At 41.9% G+C, this 20200-nt stretch overlaps 4 protein-coding genes across 4 annotated transcripts; 3 read left to right on the plus strand and 1 right to left on the minus strand.

Annotated features, from left to right (window-relative positions):
- Positions 1–749: 749 nt before the first annotated feature.
- LOC148543517 (uncharacterized) lies at positions 750–1622 on the plus strand. The gene has a single exon (XM_088500014.1). The coding sequence runs from the start codon at positions 750–752 to the stop codon at positions 1620–1622; it is 873 nt and encodes a 290-aa protein (XP_088356140.1).
- Positions 1623–7975: 6353 nt separating this feature from the next.
- On the plus strand, positions 7976–11175 carry LOC110267274 (UPF0481 protein At3g47200-like). Its single transcript, XM_088498086.1, has 5 exons — positions 7976–9063; positions 9300–9303; positions 9944–10030; positions 10491–10613; positions 11152–11175. Exons 1-5 carry the CDS (start codon positions 7976–7978, stop codon positions 11173–11175), a joined length of 1326 nt encoding a protein of 441 aa, XP_088354212.1.
- A 1884-nt stretch (positions 11176–13059) lies between these two features.
- On the plus strand, positions 13060–14777 carry LOC107614680 (UPF0481 protein At3g47200). The gene has a single exon (XM_016316823.2). The coding sequence runs from the start codon at positions 13219–13221 to the stop codon at positions 14548–14550; it is 1332 nt and encodes a 443-aa protein (XP_016172309.1). The 5' UTR covers positions 13060–13218; the 3' UTR covers positions 14551–14777.
- A 2286-nt stretch (positions 14778–17063) lies between these two features.
- On the minus strand, positions 17064–19405 carry LOC107617498 (uncharacterized). The gene is made up of 5 exons (XM_016319265.3): positions 18959–19405; positions 18469–18607; positions 18118–18341; positions 17475–17648; positions 17064–17356 (listed from the first exon to the last, which is right to left on the minus strand). Exons 1-5 carry the CDS (start codon positions 19115–19117, stop codon positions 17270–17272), a joined length of 783 nt encoding a protein of 260 aa, XP_016174751.1. The 5' UTR covers positions 19118–19405; the 3' UTR covers positions 17064–17269.
- Positions 19406–20200: the final 795 nt, after the last annotated feature.

The following is a 20200-nucleotide window of genomic DNA, read 5'->3' on the forward strand; positions in this document are numbered from 1 at the left end:
CATCTGTGGCGGTGGTGATGAGGAGGGGCGGTATGAGCTCGTCCTCCCGGATGCCGACGAGCGCGTTTGTTACTTGAATCTGCATTCTCCCACCGTTCCGGATTGGATGTGGGTTTACGAGTCGATGTTCACTCGGCTTGGCGTGCGACTTCCCTTCTCGCCGTTTGTTCAAGATCTGTTGAATCGGTGTTCCGTGGTGCCGTCTCAACTTCACCCAAACAGCTGGGCTGCTGTGCGGTCGTTTGAGTTGGTGTGCCGGTATCTCGACCTTCCGGCTTCTGTTCCTGTTTTTCTTTTTCTTTTCTTATGCACTCTTCCGACTAAGGAGGGGAAGCATAAGAAGGGGTATATGTCCTTCCGGGCTCAGCCTCATCGCCGTATTTTTGGTTTATTTGAGGATTCTTTTCATGGTTTTAAATGGGAGTATTTTAAGGTGCGTCCTGTCCAGGGGCACCATCCGTTCTGGCTGTCGCCGGAGGGCGTTCGTCGGTTTCCGACGTATTGGAATTTCCAGGCTGGCCCGTCGGTTCTAACTAAATTTACCTACGATGGCTTGTCCCCGGAGGATAAGGACGTTGCCAATGTTTTGTGGCATTTATTTGGTGAGCGTCCGTTGAATCCTCGGGACGTCATGGGGGATCCCGAGGCTTGTCGGGCGTATATCGGTGTGTGCTTTGTCTTCTTTTCCCGATTTCGTATGTTCTATTCTTGCCTTTTTGTAATCCTGTTTTTTATTTCTTTCAGTTGAGATGGCTGGTGGGCTGACTTCTCTGGCTAGGTTGAAGGCGGCGATGGGTCGGGAGGAGGGATCCTCGTCTCCTTCTACCCCTGTCTCCAATCCTGCCGTGGAATCCCAACCGGTTTCCCAGGAGGTGATTTCCTCGGCTGCTCGGGCAGAGGTTCAAGTTTCCCCTGGCCATGTGAACTCTCCTGAGGTTGTGGTAGTGTCGGCTGCCGAGGCTTCTCGGAAGAGAAAGAGGCCCGAGGACCCGAGCAGCGAGACTTTTGAGGAGGGTTTGGTGCCAAGTGTGATGGATCGTCGTTTTGATGCTCCTGGTTTTATTGATCAGCATTTGATGCCCGGCACGGAGCCTTATTTTGATGGCTGTGATGTCTCGTTCCAGGCTAAGTCGGTGTATCGTGCTCTCCTTCGCTCTGCTGTTGTTGTTCGGAAGGCTGAGCCTGTGATGGCTCAGGTTGGTTTATTGGATAAGAAGCTTCGCCAATCTCAGGCCGAGGTGGCTAAGTTGAAGGAGGAGCTCGATGCTGCCGAGATTGCGAGGGGGAAGGCGGTGAAGTCTTTGGAGGAAGCTGGGGCGGAGATTCTCCGGCTTTCCGAGGTTGAGACTTCACTCCTTTCTCAGCTGGGCGAGGAGCGGCGCAAGGCTTCCGATGCGGGTTCCCGGGCTGCCGTACTTCTTGCTGAGACGGAGGCTCTAAATGCCGAGGTTGCTACATTGAAGAGGGAGAAAACGGAACTGTTGGCCGATGCTAAGGATGCAATTGCTGCTACCGAGGAGACGATGAAGGCGCAGGCCCTGGTGCTTGCTCCGGGAGTGGATGTGTCCGTGATGGGAGCATTCAAGACCGTTCGTGATGGCCGGATAGTCGACCTCGAGTAGCTTTACCTTTGTAATCTTTTTGTTCTTCCGCTTTTTTAGACTTACTTTGTTTTTGGATACTTTTTGGTTTGGCCGTGGGCCGTGTAACCGTGACTCCGTAACTTTGGTTTTTTGTTTTAACAACTTTTCGAGCCGTTCGGGCTTTTTTCGTATGTTCCGTTTAAAAGCTATTCCGTTTAATTAATCTTTTTCCCGTATTTGGGATGAGTGGACCGTCGTGTGGTCGGGTTTATATGGATATCCGTGGGTTGGGCCTAGAGGGTGATCGGTCCTCCAGTTGTGGCCGTGTTTTTGTTCCGTATTTGGGACATTGTGTGAGAAAAAATAAAGAATTTAGGGATAGCTTTGTAATGTGATTTTATTGATGGGTGGGCCTCGTTAAAACCCTCCGTTGTTGGCGGGAAAGAGTACCCGAGTTTGATACATAGGCGTAGTTTTTGAAATGTAAATGTAATTTTGCAAATAAGTAAAGCGAAAGCGTAAAAGGAAACGGGGGAGGGGGGAAATGGAGACCTGGGTTGGTTTTTAGGAGTAGTATCGCCGTAAGTTGGCGGCGTTCCACGTTCTCGGGACTTCGTTACCGTTAAGCCGTTCGAGCTTGTAGGCTCCTTTCCCGATTGCAGCTTTGATTCTATATGGTCTCTCCCAGTTGGGGGCGAGTTTTCCTTCTCCTGGGGTTGGGGGACCGATGTCGTTTCGCCGTAGAACGAGGTCGTCAGTTGTGAACTCTCGCCGAATGACTCCGTGGTTGTATCTCAGGCTGATTCTTTGTTTTAGAGCTAGCTCTCTGAGGTGGGCTACGTTTCTTATTTCGTCAGTGAGGTCTCGTTCTGCTTCTTCGTCGTTGCCTCCGATTGTTCTTCGCGGGCTTGGGTCGCCGATTTCAACTGGGATGATAGCTTCCGTGCCGTAGGTTAATCGGAAGGGGGTTTCCCCGGTAGCTGTCTGCGGGGTCGTGCGGTACGACCATAAGACCAATCCGAGTTCGTCTGCCCATAGTCCTTTGGCTTCGTCGAGTCGTTTCTTGAGGCCTTTGACTATTATTTTGTTTGCTGATTCCACTTGTCCGTTTGTTTGGGGGTGTTCTACCGAGCTAAAGCGGTGGGATATGCGTAGCCCGTTTAGGAATTCCTTGAATTTGGTGTCGGCGAACTGGGTTCCGTTGTCCGAGATGACGATCTCGGGGATCCCGAATCGGGTGATGATTTGTCGCCAAAGGAATTTTCGACATTGGGTCGCCGTGATAAAGGCTAGCGGCTCGGCCTCGATCCATTTGGTGAGATAGTCTATGGCGACGATGAGATATCGGAGTTGGCCTGGTGCCGTGGGAAAAGGTCCGACAAGGTCGATCCCCCAGGTGCCGAATGGCCGTTCTGCCGATATGATGCTGAGCTGATGCGGGGCGGCTTGGTGGATGTTGGCGTGCCGTTGACATTTATCGCAGTTTTTCACTAGTTGCATGGAGTCCCGGATGATCGTGGGCCAGAAGTAGCCGGCGCGGATGACTTTTTGGGCAAGGGTTTTACCTCCGACGTGGTGGCCGCAACAGCCTTCATGGATTTCGCGTAGTATGTATTCCGTGCTCCCGGGCTCGACGCATTTGAGCAGGGGTTGCGAGAATCCGCGTTTGTATAGTTGTCCTGCGACGACCGTATAACCGGCGGCTTCCCTTTTTATTCGTTTTCCCTCTTTAGGGTCTTCGGGCAGTTCCCTGTTGAGGAGGTACTGTAGGATGGGGTAGGTCCATGATTTGTGGTGGGAGTGTGTCAGGTGGGTGTCGGCTGTTAAGGATACGGACGGCGTTTTGACGACCTCCTGGATTAGCGATTTGTTGCCGTGTCCTGGCTTGGTGCTAGCAAGTTTGGAGAGGAGGTCGGCTCTGGCGTTTCTTTCCCTGGGGACGTGCTGTATGATTACCTGGTCGAATTCTTCTTTTAGTTTGTTGACCTTGGCGAGGTATTGTTGTAGTAGGGGATCTCGCGTTTGGTAGTCTCCGTTGATTTGGGAACTGACTACTTGCGAATCCGTGTTGATCTCCAGGACTTTTGCCCCGACTTCGCTGGCTAGGGTTAGGCCTGCCAGGAGGGCCTCGTATTCTGCTTGGTTGTTTGAGACCGGGAAATCGTATCGGACTGATTGTTCGATCACGACGCCGTTTTGGCTTTCCAGAATGACACCGGCGCCTCTGGAAGTGACGTTCGAGGAGCCGTCGACGTGTAGTTTCCATGCCTCGGGGGGGTGTTTCCTGGGGTCATCTCTGCGATGAAGTCGGCCATGGCCTGTGCTTTGATTGCGTATCGGGGTTCGAACTTGATGTCGAATTGGGATAGTTCGACGGACCATGCTAGCATTCTACCCGCTAGGTCGGGCTTCTGTAGTACCTGTTTGACTGCTTGGTCGGTTCGAACCGTTACGGGGTGGGCTTGAAAATATTGTCGCAGGCGTCGGGACACCGTGAGGAGGGCAAAGGCTAGTTTTTCTAGGCGCGAGTAGCGGGTCTCTGCGTCTTGTAGGACTTTGCTTGTGAAGTATATAGGTTTTTGCTCCTTTTTCTTGTTTTCTCGGATGAGTGCCGCCGCGAGTGTTTCTTCCGTTATGGAGAGGTATAAGTACAGGGTTTCCCCTGTTTGGGGTTTGGCGATGATTGGTGGTTCCGCCAGGGTTTCCTTGAAGTGTTGGAATGCCGCTTCGCACTCTTCTTTCCATATGAAGGGGGCTCCTTTCTTCATTAGTTTGAAGAAGGGGATTGCTTTTTGGGCTGATGCTCCGAGAAAGCGAGATAGGACTGTCAGTCGGCCGGTGAGCTTCTGAACGTCGCGTAGGTTTTTTGGGCTCGTCATCTCGAGAATGGCGCGACATTTCTCCGGGTTGGCTTCAACTCCGCGTTGTGTGATCATGAAGCCGAGGAACTTTCCTGCCTCCATTCCGAAGGCGCACTTTGTTGGGTTGAGTCGCATTTGGTGTCTTCTTAGGGTGTCCGTTACGGCCTTGAGGTCGCTGATGAGTTGTTCGTCGGAGTCGGTTTTGGCGAGCATGTCGTCTATGTAGACTTCTAGTTTGGTTCCGGATAGGTTCTGGAATATTTTGTTGACGAGCCGTTGGTATGTTGCTCCGGCGTTTTTCAAACCGAAGGGCATGACTGTGTAGCAGTACGTGCCGTCGGGGGTGATGAACGCCGTTTTTTCTTCGTCGGGTCGGTGCATGGGTATCTGATTGTAGCCGGAGTACGCGTCCATAAAGCTGAGGTATCGATGTCCGGATGCGGAGTCCACTAGTCCGTCGATGTTCGGTAGGGGAAAGGCGTCTTTTGGGCAGGCTTTGTTGAGGTCCGTATAGTCGACGCACATCCGCCATTTTCCGTTGGATTTCTTTACAAGTACAACGTTTGCTAACCAGGTTGTGTAGGGAAGTTCTCGGATGAAGTTTGCTTCGAGCAGGGCTTGTACTTGTCTCTTGACTTCGGTCGCTCGGTCTGCTGACATTTTCCTTCTTCTTTGTGCTACGGGTTTGGTTTTGGGGTTCACGGCTAGCCGGTGGGACATGAAGTCAGGGTCTATCCCCGGCATGTCGGCTGGAGTGAAAGCGAACAGGTCTCTGTTTTGTTTTAAAAATTGGGAAAGGTCTTCTTTTAGGTCATAAGGGAGGTTCCTGTTGATGAAGGTGTATTCGTCCTTGATCTGTCCTATTTGCAGCTTCTCCATGTCGCCTTCTGGTTCGGGTCTAGGTTGGCCGTCTTGTCGGGCATCTAGGTCGGCCAGGAATATCCCGGCTGCGTTGCGGGATTTTTTCCGTAAAGCCAGGCTGGTGTTGTCGCATTCTGCCGCGATTTCCCGATCTCCGTGGATGGTCCCGATGGAGTCGTCCTCCGCTATGAACTTCATAAGGAGGTATTTGGTAAAGATGATGGCCGAAAAGTCATTGATCGTCTTTCTTCCGAGGATGACATTGTAGGCAGTGGAGTCTTTTAGGACCACGAATTCGGCTATGAGTGTCCTCCTCTTGTCACCGGTTCCTATGGTGAGGGGGAGTGTGATGGAGCCTTCCGGTTTGAGGAAGTTGTCCCCGAGTCCCGTGACACCGTTGCGGTGCGTTTGAAGATTTTCGTCGCGGAGCCCAAGCTTGTCGAAGGCCCCTCGAAAGAGGATGTTGGAATCTGCTCCGGTGTCTACTAGTATTCTTCGGACTAATCCGGTTCCGATTTTCGCCGAGATCACGAAGGGTGCGTCTTCGGCTGCGGTGCCGTGCTGGCAGTCCTCGGGTAGGAAGGTTATTGCTTTGTTGGATACGGGAGTTGGGGCTTGGTCTCTGACGGCCATTACCTGGAGGTCCTTTTTTATCTTGGATTTTGACTTGCATGGTGCATCTTTGCCCGTGATGACGTTTACTATGATGGTCGGGTCTTTTCCTGGACTTTCTCTTGGGGGTCGCTTTTGGGTTCTCGGGTTACGTCCTTCTCTCTCCGGTGACCTGTCTCTCTCCGGGCGTCTCGGTTCCCTGATGATTTTGGTAAATTCTGGGAGTTTGCCGTCTCGTATGGCTTGTTCAAGGGCGTCTTTAAGGTCGAAACAATCTTGCGTTTTGTGACCGTAGCCTCGGTGGTATTCGCAGTAGAGGGTTTTGTTGCCTCCTGTCCTTTCCTTGAGTTGTCGGGCTTTTGGAATGATGCCTCGGTCCGCTATTTGGTGGTATATCTCGGTAATTGGTGCGGTTAGGGGTGTGTAGTTGGAGAATTTGCCTACTCTCGGTGTCCGGTTGGTCGGCCTCGGGTGGTCCCGTTGATTCTCTTTGGGTGTTGCGTTATGGTGAGAAGCCGAGTTGCCGCGTTGGTTGTTGCCGTGCTGCCGCTTGTTGGCCGCGACGACTTGGCTGACTTCTTCGTCGTTGATGTAGTCTTTGGCGACGTTCTGGATCTCATGCATGGTCCATACCGGTCTGGTGGTGAGGTGTTTGCGAAAATCTTCGTTCATTAGTCCGTTGGTCAGGCAGAGGCTTGCGACGGAATCCGTGAGTCCGTCGACCGTTAGGCATTCGTCGTTGAAGCGGTCGAGGTATTTTCTTGTGGATTCGTCTTGTTTTTGTGTGACCCCGAGCAAGCTGATGGGGTGTTTGGCTTTAGTGATCCTTGTAGTGAACTGGGCCATGAATTTTCGTGTGATATCGTGGAAACTGGTTATGGACCCGTTTGGGAGGGCGTTGAACCATTTGATCGCTGGCCCGGCGAGGGTTACCGGGAAAGCTCTGCATCGGACCGCGTCGGCTGCTCCTTCTAGGTTCATTCTGGCTTCGAAAGCCGTTAGGTGTTCTTGGGGATCCTTGGTTCCGTCGTACTTCATATCAGTAGGTTTGTCGAAGCCTTTGGGGAGTTTTGCTCTTAGGATTCTTTCTGTAAAGGGTGTAGCGCCCATTATTATGTGGTCGTTTCTCGTGCGCTTGGTGTTTCGGTCCCTCCGATCTTCGTCTGAGTAGTGTTGAGAACTCAGATCTCGAGAGGTGCTACGGTTATGTTTTTTGTTGTATCGCCGTTCTGGTGATGTCTCGTGTCTGCGATCGCGTGATGGACTGCGACCGTTTCTTCTGTCGTTTCTTCGGTTTGGCGATCTACTGCGGCGAGATCTTGATCTGGAGGTTGCGTGGCTTCCGTGCTCGTTGTTGTGTTTTCCTTTGTTGGTTATCTTGCCTTCGAGTTCCTGAACCCGGAGGCAGAGATCCTGGATGATCTGCGCTGCTTTGTCGCTGGCTTTCTCATGATGTCGTCTGTCCGTGACGTCGTGATTGTTTGCGTTTTGGACCGCACTCGCTATTCTTTCTCGGTTTGTGACTTCACGGTGCTCGGGGGTCGGGTTAATTGGTTGAGAGTCATCCTGGCTTGAGGGGGTCTCCTCTAGGACGTCCCCCATCGGGCCCGGTTGGCGCAGGGTCCCCACAGACGGCGCCAATGTACAAGATGTCTCTGGTACGGGTTGAGAGGTGGATCGGGGACCTGCGGGTCGAGGCGGATGCCGGATCGCTTGACTGGGGCGATGGGGAGTGGTACCTGCAAAGACACTTCAACGCTCAAGTCAGAATGGATCTGAGAGGTAGAAAGTGTGCAGAATGAATGAATACCTGGAGGGACTTTGAGTCCTCTATTTATAGGTGATGGAGAATGTCTTATCTTATCTTGTTTGGCTAAGATAAAGGAGACGTTTGAATTCGAAAGTCGGTTAGGAGTCTGAGAATGCCGTTTTCGGGCCTTCTAGAAGTGAGGAACGGGTCGGACCCGGGGAACCAGTGTTGGGTTCGGTCTTGGATCCGGGATGGTGGGCCGGATCCGTAACACTAATCAATCTTTCAAAGATCTATATAACACAATAATGCGTGAATCAGAAATGCTCGAAGAAATAAGTCAGCTGCATGGAGAAGATATATGGCAAAGCATGTCTTGTTACTACGGCGATGTGAGAGACACGTACGAGTTCATCACATGGTTATTAGTAGTGGATGGATGTTCTATACTTCATTTGTTGGAAAAATCAGGAGACTCAGTTGATCCCCATCGAGAACTAAAGATTAGCGTCGACAAGCTTGTGCGGATGTACGAGGATCTTCTTGTCATGGACAACCAAATTCCTTTTCAAGTGCTGAGGCTCTTTTGCAAAGATGAAGCCAGGCTTGAGAAATGCCTCCACACCTTCCTTCAAGTTCATGGTGTTAAGACGGCACCCGAGCTCGGAAAGGGAAAGAAGACCACACAAGAAGCAGCACAAGAACTCAAACTAGTTGTCCAGGGAGATTATGATCAAAACAGAGAGGATCCTGTCCATCTTCTAGATTATCTACGGAGGGCCCTCTTGATGAGAGACCTCGACACAATCCATAAAGAGATTCCGGCGGCCGAGATGAAGATCAAGAGGAGATCCTTGCACCTTACAAAGTATAGGATTGGAAGCATACGAGAACTCAAGGCAGCTGGGATTAGTTTGAGAAGACATTCGGCTGGAAACTCGATCTATCCCAGCTTCAAAGATGGGATATTACATCTTCCAGAGCTAGTTGTGGATGGCACAATGCCTCATATATTCCTCAACCTAGTAGCCTATGAGATGACTCATTTTCACAGCGACTTTGAGATCAGTTCATATTTAGTTCTCCTGAGCTCTCTTGTTGACCAGCCGGAGGACGTGAAGGAGCTGAGATTGGCTGGCATACTTATCAATGAACTTGCAAGTGACAAAGAAGTGTCTGATCTGTTCAATAAGATGGACATTATTTTGGTGCCTGAGACGCCGTGGTTTGCTAACATCAGAGACCAAATCCATTCACATTTTGAGTCCAAACGAGGCAGGATCAAGATTCTGACTTGGATGGGAGAGGCCTATAACACCTTTTTTCGCTCGCCATGGACCATCATTGCTTTGTTGGCTGCCACACTTGGCCTTGTTCTCACATTTATCCAGACATGGTTTGCCATCCACCCTAAAGCTTCATAATCACATGGTTTGCTTTTCCAGTTCTAGTTTTGAGGTGTTTGATGATGAATAAAGCATCACTTGTATGACTTTGTGAGCTGTAAGCTGTGGTCTGTATTTGAATCCTAAAGTTGTATGCAGTACCTGGAATCTGATTCTCTTGTTTGCTGTTGTCAATTGCAATGCTCACATTCATAATTAGAAACTTTAATACTTAACAATGTTGCAGGCTTGTAGTCACAGGCTCATTATGAACTTTCTAAATCAATTTATATGGTGTTTGCTAAGATTTTTATAATAAAACATCACTCATATGAGCATGTGAATTGCAGAGTATATTTCAATCCTATGCAGTATTTCGAATTTGCATCTCCTGTTTATTATTATGATGCTGAAATTCATGATTTCCATTATTTTAATTTGAAGCACATTGCATATTTGGAAACTTCAACAAGCAAACAATATTACCATGACAAAAGATAGCTGCTATGCAAATAATGGAATGGGAAAGATGGAAAATATATATAGAATTGGAATTTGTAATTTACATCTAATGAGAGTACAATTTACTGAAATAGAACGCTACATGTCTCTCCTAACACAACTTGCTCAATCCTCAAATCAAGGATTCTTCATAGACAATGATGAATTATTAAATGATATGCATGACTTGTTTGAGTTGTGTGTGTGATAATAACATTCTGTGAAAGCATAAGAAAACAATGGCTGCAAAATTATTACCTTCCAGCTGATCATATAAACGCATCAAACAACTCATATCTTCACTTGGTCTTGTTCTCACATTTATCCACACATGGTTTACCAACCACCCCAAAGGTTCATAACATCACTTTTTTGTTTCTCTCATTCCAGCAGCAAGAACATATTATGGAAGATCTTTGCTTTCTAAGTTTCCTCTATGAGAATGTGAATTGTAGTGTGTATTTGAATCCTAAATTGGTATGCCATAGCTAGAATCTGACTCTCCTGTTATTGTTTCCAGCTTCAAATTCATAGCTTCCTCAATTTTATCTAATTTTTGACACCTCTCAATTTGAAGAAACTTAGCACATTGCAAAGTTAGAAACTTTAAAACAGTCGGACATAAAATATTTGCAGAATAATTATATTACAAAAATGCTATTTTCATGTTTATTTGTATGCCATCGTATATCTATGTACAAATATATATTCCGATCAAAACCAGCATCATCGACCTCTTTGTTCATACGTTTCGGTGAGTCAAGTAAGTACCGGCTATAATACTCGTGAGCGATTTTGCTAAGCAAGCCTTGCAAGTCTACAATAACCAAAATGTATTGTCTATGATGGTTTTTGCTTTATCGATATTAGTTTATGTCTATAATCTCATTCACTAATGATTATTGTTATTATTATTTTTGTTGTTGTTACCATGTAGAATGCGAATTTTGAGTTTGATCATCTTGTCAAGGCTAATTGCCAAGCTGTTTCCGGCATTATGTATTACATTACTTTTACTGCACGCTCTGGGGATAATGCGCTTCAAACCTTTTGCGGCAAAGTATGGCAAAAAGTAATGAATAAGGGAACAGAAGTTAAGTTTTGTGTGATGGCAACTGATTAAGCAGGTACCATCATGATTTATCTGATCTTTTATGGTGTATCTTGGCATATTGTTTGTTTTAGTTATGATTTTGTTGTTTGTGTGGGATGCATTTGTACTTCTATAATGTTTTGCTTTGTGATTACTGGTTTGCATACATTGTGACTTAGATCAGTAACTATGATTGTTAAATTCCTTGCATGAGCAATCATAGTTACTGCCTATTATAAAATCATCAATACTTAAGTGATATTACTTCTATTTTTTACCTTGTCAAGATATCTCATTTGATTTTAGCATGATCTTCTTGTATTTATTGATAATTGTTGACAAATAAAAATCAAATCATGTCATGGCTTCAAGTATTTCATAGTTTCGATTAAATATTTAAACATTTCCCCTTACTTTTCATGTGATTAGTCTATTTTTCTGCATTGATTATTTGCATTGGAGATAGTGTTAACATGCTGAGATTCTATTTTAATTTTTTATACAGGAAGCTGGTACATATCAGGTGTAAGTCGCGGAGACGAGCCTAGGACCCTGTTCTAGTTGTGTTTGATGGGTCCTTCCTTCAGGAAAGAAAACTCTCTGCTATTATATAACCTTAAATTTTTCTTATACTCTTTGGAACCACACAATAACAAAGTCCACACCCTTTATAGTGTTTCACTCCTTCTTGTGCAGTGCCACGCCTAGCGTCAAGTAGCTAGTTTTCAACCAAGTAATTTCAGAGAAGCTAAGAAGTTGTCTAAAGTGCAATGTAGAATTAATTCTAGAAAACAGAATCATCTCTTATCAACCCAAAAGACACACTCAAAGAATGATTCGTGTTCTTTTCTTAGGACTCCACTGTAGCGTCCTCTCCTTTCATATGGCTGAATCATTCTTTTTTTAAAGTTTTATTTTTGTGTGTTTGATTATGAATAAACCATCACTCACATAAGTATGTGAACAATAATTTGTATTTGAGTCTTATGGTGTTATGCATCTGGTGGATGATAAACTATCTGCTAGTTACCTTGATTTGTTTTTGTTCTTCTCCTCCAATTTGAGGAAAATCACTCTCATACTATTGTCTTCTTGCTTGTCATTTTGTCCTTTATATACTCCTGTAACTTTATTCATCATATCAGATCTTTTGCTTGTTAAGTTTTAATATTGTGTGTGCTTAATGATGTATAAAACATCACTCATATAGTCATATGAGTATGTGAATTGCAGTGTGTATTTAAATCCCAAATTGCTATGCAGTCTTTGGAATCTTATTCTTCCGTTAATTATTATGATGCTGAAATTCATAATTTCCAATTTTTATTATGAAAAAATCAGAAGGATCTAGTTGAAATTGAGTGAAGCAGAATCCATAAATTATAAATTATCTTGGCACAGGAATGAGTACTCACTTGAAGCACATTGCAAAATCGGAAACTTCACCAAGCAAACATTAGCTTCCACTATATCATATTACCATGATAAATGATATGCACACGACTTACATTAGTACAAGTTAAACACAATTCTGATTTCATTAGATAACCTTTTACAGGATTTTCTTTTAGTAAGGTTTGCTAATATATTGGAAGTTCAGATACTATATGTCAGATTTGTTTATTTTTTATTTTTTAAATATCTTTAAGACAGACAGAAGGAAAATACAAGATAAAAACACAACTAGGTAATTATATTTCTAAGTATTACGTTTATGATTTCTTTAATTATTATTGATAACAACAATAGTGGCCTAACCCCTAACCTACATGAGTCAACCATAGCATTCGGAGGAAAACATATTAAATTTGATTGAAGCTTGGATGGATCGAACTTGCTATATAGTGTTAGCGACAAGGTGCAAGTTGCAAGTTGCAAGCTTAAAAAATGACATGAAAAAGACACATACATATATTTAAATCCTCAGAGGAATGAATATGAAATCCACCATGCCTTCAAAGAAGCCTCCCTTAATCTTCTCCCTCACTCGTTCTGTGTTTCTTTTCTTTTTCAAAAGAAGGACTCCCCACTTTCTCTCTCTCTCTCTACTTTTTTTTTGGGAGAAAATAACAAATTGATCCCTAATTTTTTGGTAGGTGGACATTTAAATTCTTAAGAATTTAAAAATACATTTAAATTTATGACTTCTTCAAAATCTGGACATAGCAATCTTTGGGTCTAATTTGTTTCATTTTATAAACTCTCTCACGAGTCCCATTTTCTGTTGGGTCTGTCCAAATGAATATGAGTGATTAATATGTCCAAGTTTTGAAAAAGTATTAATATGTCTGAGTTTTAAAAAGGTCAAGAAGTCAAGTCAAAAGGTTAATGACCTATTTGTCTTTTCTCTTCTTTTTATTACCCATGGCTATAAGCCACTACTTTTTATTATTCTGTTTCCTTTTGTTTTAAAGTGTGGGTGGGAACTTACACCATAATGATTTTGGTTAATTAAGAAACAGAAAATCAAAGACTTTGAGCTTGACTTAACTAGATTGTAAAACAACCAAACACACTCAGAGTCATTTGTTTTCTCACCTCAACCCACCTACTCGATAGTGTGCATCCAACAATGGAGTCCACGGAGGAAACCAGGGGGGCAATTGATCTGCGTGAGAGATTAGAAGAATCGGAGAAGCAATTAACTGGAGAAGGTAACAAAGTTTCAAGGCCTAAAATACAACGAATTCCAGCGTACATGGCTGAAAAGCTTGAGTTTCAAAGATATTACAGGACACAGATCATTTCATTTGATCCGTTTCAACAATCGCAAGGATGGCTGTATAAGGAAGCATGGGCAGCAATGTATCTTAAGCATACTAACCTAAAGTTTGACGATTTATTTAGGGAACTCACTGGGGAGGGCGGATGGTCACTGAAACCGATGTGGGACAAATTATACGATGACCATGGCCACCTGTACAAAGATAATGTGATAGTGGATGGATGTTGTGTGCTAGAATTGCTGGAAAAATCTGACTTGTCAGTTGATCCAGAGCAAGAGCTAAAGATTAGCATGGACAAGCTTGTACGGGTGCACCAGGATCTGCTTATCTTGGACAACCAGCTTCCTTTCCAATTACTCAGGCTCTTGTGTCAGGACCAAGAAAAGCTCCAAAAATGCCTCTGCAACTTCCTCCAAGTCCATGGTATTCAGACAGCACCCAAGCTTCCCGGAAAGAAAACAGAGAATGAAGAAGTGAAGGTAACAGTGGATGGAGATGACGATGAGGACCCCATCCATCTTCTTGATTATCTGAGGAAGGCCCTCTTAATGAGAGACCAACACACATTTTACAAAGCTATCAACCACAAGAAGATGAAGAGGGGATCCCTGCACCTCAGGAAGTACAGGATTGGGACCATCCGGGAACTCAAGGCAGCTGGGATTCGTGTGACAAAAGATTCCCACAACAACTCGATGTACCCCAGCTTCAAAGATGGAATGCTGCAGCTTCCAGAACTCATAGTGGATGGCTCAACACCTCATATATTCCTCAACCTAGTGGCCTATGAGATGTGTCCTGATTTTCGCAACAACTTCGAGATCAGCTCATTTTTAGTCTTCATGAGCTCTCTCATCGACCAACCGGAGGATGTCAAGGAGCTGAGAATGGCTGGCGTAATTATCAACGAACTTGCCAATGACAAGGAAGTGGCCGACCTGTTTAATAAGATGGACAGCATTCTTGTGCCTGAGACACCATTGTTCGCTGACGTCAGAGACCAAATCCATTCACATTTTGAGTCCAAACGAGGCAGGATCAGGATGCTGTCTTGGATGGGAGAGGCCTCTAACACGTTTTTTCGCTCGCCATGGACCATCATTGCTTTGTTGGCTGCCACACTTGGCCTTGTTCTCACATTCATCCAGACATGGTTTGCTATACACCCTAAATCTTGATAAATCATAACATCCTTTTTAAAGAAAAAGCTGTTATATTGTTTTCTTACTTATCACTTGTTCCTTTCTCTCCTTTAGTATCTTTTTTTATTTTTCCATGTTTTGCTTGATAATGAATAAAACACTACTCATATGAGTATGTGAGGTGTGTGTGATCTGTACTTGAATCATAAACTGTTATGCAGTAGTTGGAATCTGGTTCTCTCCTTTCAGCTTTTGATCAAGGACTTACTTGAAATTTAATTTAGTTAGAGATTTATTTGTCTTCGTATTAAAAAATCATGGATTTATTTGCCCGAACAACTAGTATCCAGCAAGATGGATTGGAGTTTGAAGTTGGTCTGAAGTTTCTTAATAGAGAAACCAGCATACTTGATGTTAAAAGCTATAATATTCACAGAAATGTAGAATAGAAGATGGTGTTAAAATTAAACAAAGGTAGTAGTTGAGAAAGAAAGTCTTTCTATATGAATGAGTTCTTAGAAAAAAATAGTATTACTATTCAATTATGACAAGGGATCCAAAGCAAGTGACATGCTGCTTTAAAAAAGAAAACATCTATCTAACAGAATAATGCGTGAATCAAAACTGCTCAAAGAAATAAGTCAACTGCATGAAGAAGAGACATGGCAATACTGCACCCATGTGGAAGACACGAACGAGTTCATCACATGGTTATTAATAGTGGATGGATGTTCTATACTCCATTTGTTGGAGAAATCAGGAAACTCAGTTGATCCACAGCAAGAACTAAGGACTAGTGTTGACAAGCTTGTACGGATGCAGCAGGATCTTCTTGTCATGGACAACCAAATTCCTTTTCAAGTGCTGAGGCTCTTCTGCAAAGATGAAGCCAGGTTGGAGAAATGCCTCCTCAACTTCCTTCAAGTTCATGGTATTAAGATGGCACCCAAGCTTAGCAAAGAAAAGAAGAACACACAAGAAGCCGCACAAGAGCTCAAACTAGTGAAGAATTAATTCTAGAAAACAGAATTAACTCTAATCAACCCAAAAGACACACTCAAAGAATGATTCATGTTCTTTTCTTCTCCTTTCATAAGAGTATGTGGTACCCTCTTGGTTAAAACGAGAACTGAAGGGACTAGAAGAAGCCGAAAAGCAATTACCCAGACAAGTTAAGCAAGCTTCCAGGCCTAAAATACAAACAACTTTCTCCGCATCGAAATCTAAACATTAGCATGGACAATTTTTTAAGGCTGCACAAGGATTTGCTTATCATGGACAATCTAAAGATTGCTAGTTTATTTTATATTTTTGATGTGCATATAATATTATAGTTATTACTAGACGAATTTTGATCGAAATCAATCCTATAATTACAATCACATTAATACTAATCCAGATTTGCAAATACAAAATCAAACACACTTAAAAAGTTCCACTGTTAAGAGAGAGAGAAAAAAGAGTTATCGAGAATTCCAGTTACTTATATTTCACCTAATGAAAATTCACATAATAGAGCATATACTTTTCTTTCAGAGTTGAGAACAACGCTACATGTCTCTCTTGACAAGCTTGCTAAGAGTAATTTTAAAGATCCTCAAACTAGTTATTCATTCTATAAAAACTACAAGAAATTGTCTTGTATGATATCTGTGTAAGTAGCTTTACAAGTTGGTGAAAGCATTAGAAAACAGTGTCTGCATATGTTATCCTTTCTTTCAACAACAAACTAAGATAGCCATAATCTCAGTGCTTCGTTTCTGCTGGCGTCAAGGAGCTAGTTTCAACCAAGTAATTTCAGAGAAGCCAAGAAGTTGTCTCAAGTGCAATGTAGAATTAATTCTAGAAAGCAGAATCAACACAATATTATGGACGATCTTTTGCTTTTTCTAGTTTGCTATATGTTCTTGATGATGAATAAAACATTATTCGAGCATGTGGATTTATCTATATTTGAGTTTGGGTTTAAATTTGGAGGGAAACAATTTTAAGAAAAATGCTACCAACTTAATGTTTTAACTAAATTTAACCAAACATCTATCCTTAAGCATCTTACTTAATTCTCTATATTTTGTAAAGAACAACTTTTTTGTAGTATCACCATTGGCCTGTGAAATATTATGCAAAGGTTTTTCGGTGCTTGCATTCGATAGATAATAAGATTTAGAGAAGTTTGCATAGGAAGAGAGATACAGGAGAGCAATGAATGGGCAAAATTTTAAAATGGTATGCCTCAATTATTCGCTGCTACAAGCTAAGAACAAATTGAGCACATAACTATGGTTAGTTTCTTTTGATAATTTTTAAAAATTTAAATTGAACGAAGAGCTGGCCCACAATAACAAGATGGAGATTTTTAGTTTAAATTTTCTAAGAATTTAAGTAAATGCGAGTGAAAACGTTGCACGAATAAGTGCAATGCTCAACAGTCAAACAACATGTTTTATTTATGAACAATATTGGAGAGAAAGCTGCTCTAAGAGCAAAATATGCTTCTTGCTCAGTGCTAACAATTAAAAGCCAAACTTAAAATAAAAGACAACAAAATGGAGTAATGAAACCGCGATAATTGAATTAACTGAAAACATCTTACAACATCAAATTATAATTATAAGCCGGGTTGACAGCATATGGAATGCAATTCCTACCTTCCCCCTCAGAAACTAATAATGACAGAACCATAGACCCAACAAAAAAAAATTCAGCTACTTTGGTGGCTTTATTATGACATATTCCTAATATTTGCATTGTGCAATTAGAAGACATCAGGAGGAAAATGCCCTGGAAAGGGGTTGCTCTGTTGAGCTTGCTTCAAATGCATTGCCAAAGCATAGTTGTTCACCTACCAACAAAACCATGTAACTCAAGGTTATATTAGAATATACAAAGGCATGTTATCAAAGAGAAATTTAAATGAAATAATGAGATTAGTGTAAAATAGAGATAAAGTTGATACTGACCTCAAGAGTTCTGATCTGTTCTTGATATTGAGATACTAACTGCTTCAAATGCTGCAACTCTTGGTTCTTTTCATCGTAATCAGAAAAACGCTCATGCTGGATTCTAAACGCATTTTTGAAAGAATTTCTTTCCTTAATCAGCACCTGAATTTGCTCCTTTAGCAACAAATTCTCCTGAAAAGAAAACAGCTAATGATAAATTATACAGGTTAAACCTCCCAAATAAGATATAAAAAGTTACTGTTATTTTTAACTGATAAGCATAATCTTCAGCATGCAATGTATGTTTATTCAAAGAAAATCATAAAACACATGTCTAAGCATAGCATGTTTCATCCTCTCCCATAGTGTTATGACCAAACATTAGTAACTGAATTAAGATGGGTATATACACATTACAGACAACAACACAAAAGTCATTTGTAAAAAAGTCAGGACCAATGTCCTCAGCCTGTGTCCACTATATATTCTTCCTGAAATGGACCAGTACTGACAAGTGCTACTTCAATAGCAGCAAGTGGATAACATACAGTACAAAACTATTTGTCCCTTGCTAAGGGCATTCAATAAGTGAGATACTGTCATGCAAGATATAACATAATGCTTGGTAAACACGATGCTTGAATGGTTCTATCATGAATACCTTCTGAACGTTTGTTGCTTCAGCGCTTACACGGGCACTTATTGATTTCTCCAGAGCTTCCAGCATTCTAGCAGCTCGAGCTCTAGCATCATCAACACTAGTAGCAACCATCATTTCTCGTACGAAAAATTCAACCCATTCTGCACCATCTTTAGGAAGGTTGTCCACTGCAGGCAAGTTATCAGAAGCAGAAGCAGAAGAAAGCCCATCATCTTCCAACTTATCTGCAAAGATTAACCACTAAACTTTTTGACAACTAACTAAATTCAAGGATATGTAAAAGCAGAATCCCTTTCCCTAATAATTCAATATTCAATAAACTATACATTCAATTTCAGATGAAAATGATACCTGTATCCGCATTAACTTCAAGTTGTGGTTCTTCAGCAGTTCCAGTATTTCCATGAGTAGTCCCCAAGCAAAGCTCGTTCAGCCTCTTGATGGCAGCATCTAGATCATTGCCACATTCCTGAAGTGCTCTCTCTAGAACCTATAAGTAAAAGCAGAATCACATATTCAAAATTTGAAGATCATCAACCCATGATCATCACAAGTATACAGCTCATGCTCATTCAAAATCCAAAAAGGATAGTTTTCTTCTTAATCTAGCAATCACTTCTCTTGAAAAATTAATAAAACAAGTCAAATAAACCGATAGGCAGTTCAAATTATCGCATCACCATCACTAGCTGAAGGGAAACGTTTTAACCAAGAAGCAAAATAAATTAAAAAAAAAATTAAAAACTGGAAATAGCAAAATATCCTGAAATTAAAACTCAATTAGAAAATAGAAGGATACATTAAAAGGGAAGAAAACTCATGAAATTGAAAAGATAAATACCTGATCATCCATGTGAGGGAAAAAGGTTCGAAGGTGATCAATGAGAGAAGGAGGAGCGAATCGAATCGGTGATGAATAACGGAGCTTCTTGGAGAGTGGCGGCGAAGGGGGAAGTTCTTCGAAGAAAGATCTCTTGCTTCCGCACACGGCAGCAGACATCGTTCAAAATTCCGATCGTGGTTTCCCCGCTCGGTAATTCAGCTCCCCCGAAAATCAATTAACCCCCAATTTCAATTTCGATTGGAATAAAAAAGATATCGAATAATGGTTCTAGGGTTAGGGTTCGAAGAACAAAACGACGAAGCCCGATTAAAATTGAATAAAAAGAAAGGGGGTTTAGATTAAGTGCGGAAGAGAAAAGGTTGGAAGATGAGAAGAATTGGATTGGAATATATATATATAAGTGGCAAAGTGCGAAGAACTAGAAAAAGAAATATAAATATAACTATTAACTATTAAGTGTTAAGGGGAGTGTTATTTACTCCACGTGCTTTCACGCGCGTTGCTCCATCATCATGCTGATGTGGATTTCAGTTTGACCAAAAGCATCGACAACGACTCCTGTCGGAAAAAGCTTAACTACAGGGAAAATAAAATACTTTCAATTAATCAACTGCTTAATTATAGCAAAAAATCTTCAAAAAATTTAAAAAGATAAAATTATCTTAAAATTTTTAAAAATAATAAGAAATGTATTTTTTATAATTGGGAAACTAATTTTGTATTAAAAAATTGTTTGTAGATTTGATCTATTTTTTATCAAAATATTTGTATTATTATAATGTATATGGAAAAATTAAGCAAAATTCTATGTTTAATCTTTTTTTTTTTACATTTTTTTACCAAACTTTTGCACAAATATGCCCTTGAATTAGTTACCTCTTTAGATGGAAGCGATGCACTTCACTGGAACACAATAGGTTGTTATACAAATTTGGCATTAAAATTCATTTTATCATATAACTAAGATTTTAATTTAGTATAGAGATGATATTATGACAATGAACGGAATAGGTATAATTTAGATTCAATTTTAGTTTGATCTGCGAGTTGAATTTTTTATTAAAATTTAATTTTATCTTACTCATAGATTTATACTATGTCAATTCTAATTCTATTTGATCAAATATATACGAGTAATAAAAAAATACAATATTCAATAATCTAATGAGATATTGAAATTGTGATTTAATATTTATATATCACTAAATAAATTTGACTTTTATATATACAAAAATATTA

The sequence above is a fragment of the Arachis ipaensis genome, chromosome B9 (assembly GCF_059453495.1).
Source record: "Arachis ipaensis isolate K30076 ecotype BB chromosome B9, ASM5945349v1, whole genome shotgun sequence".
Lineage (NCBI taxonomy): Eukaryota > Viridiplantae > Streptophyta > Magnoliopsida > Fabales > Fabaceae > Arachis > Arachis ipaensis.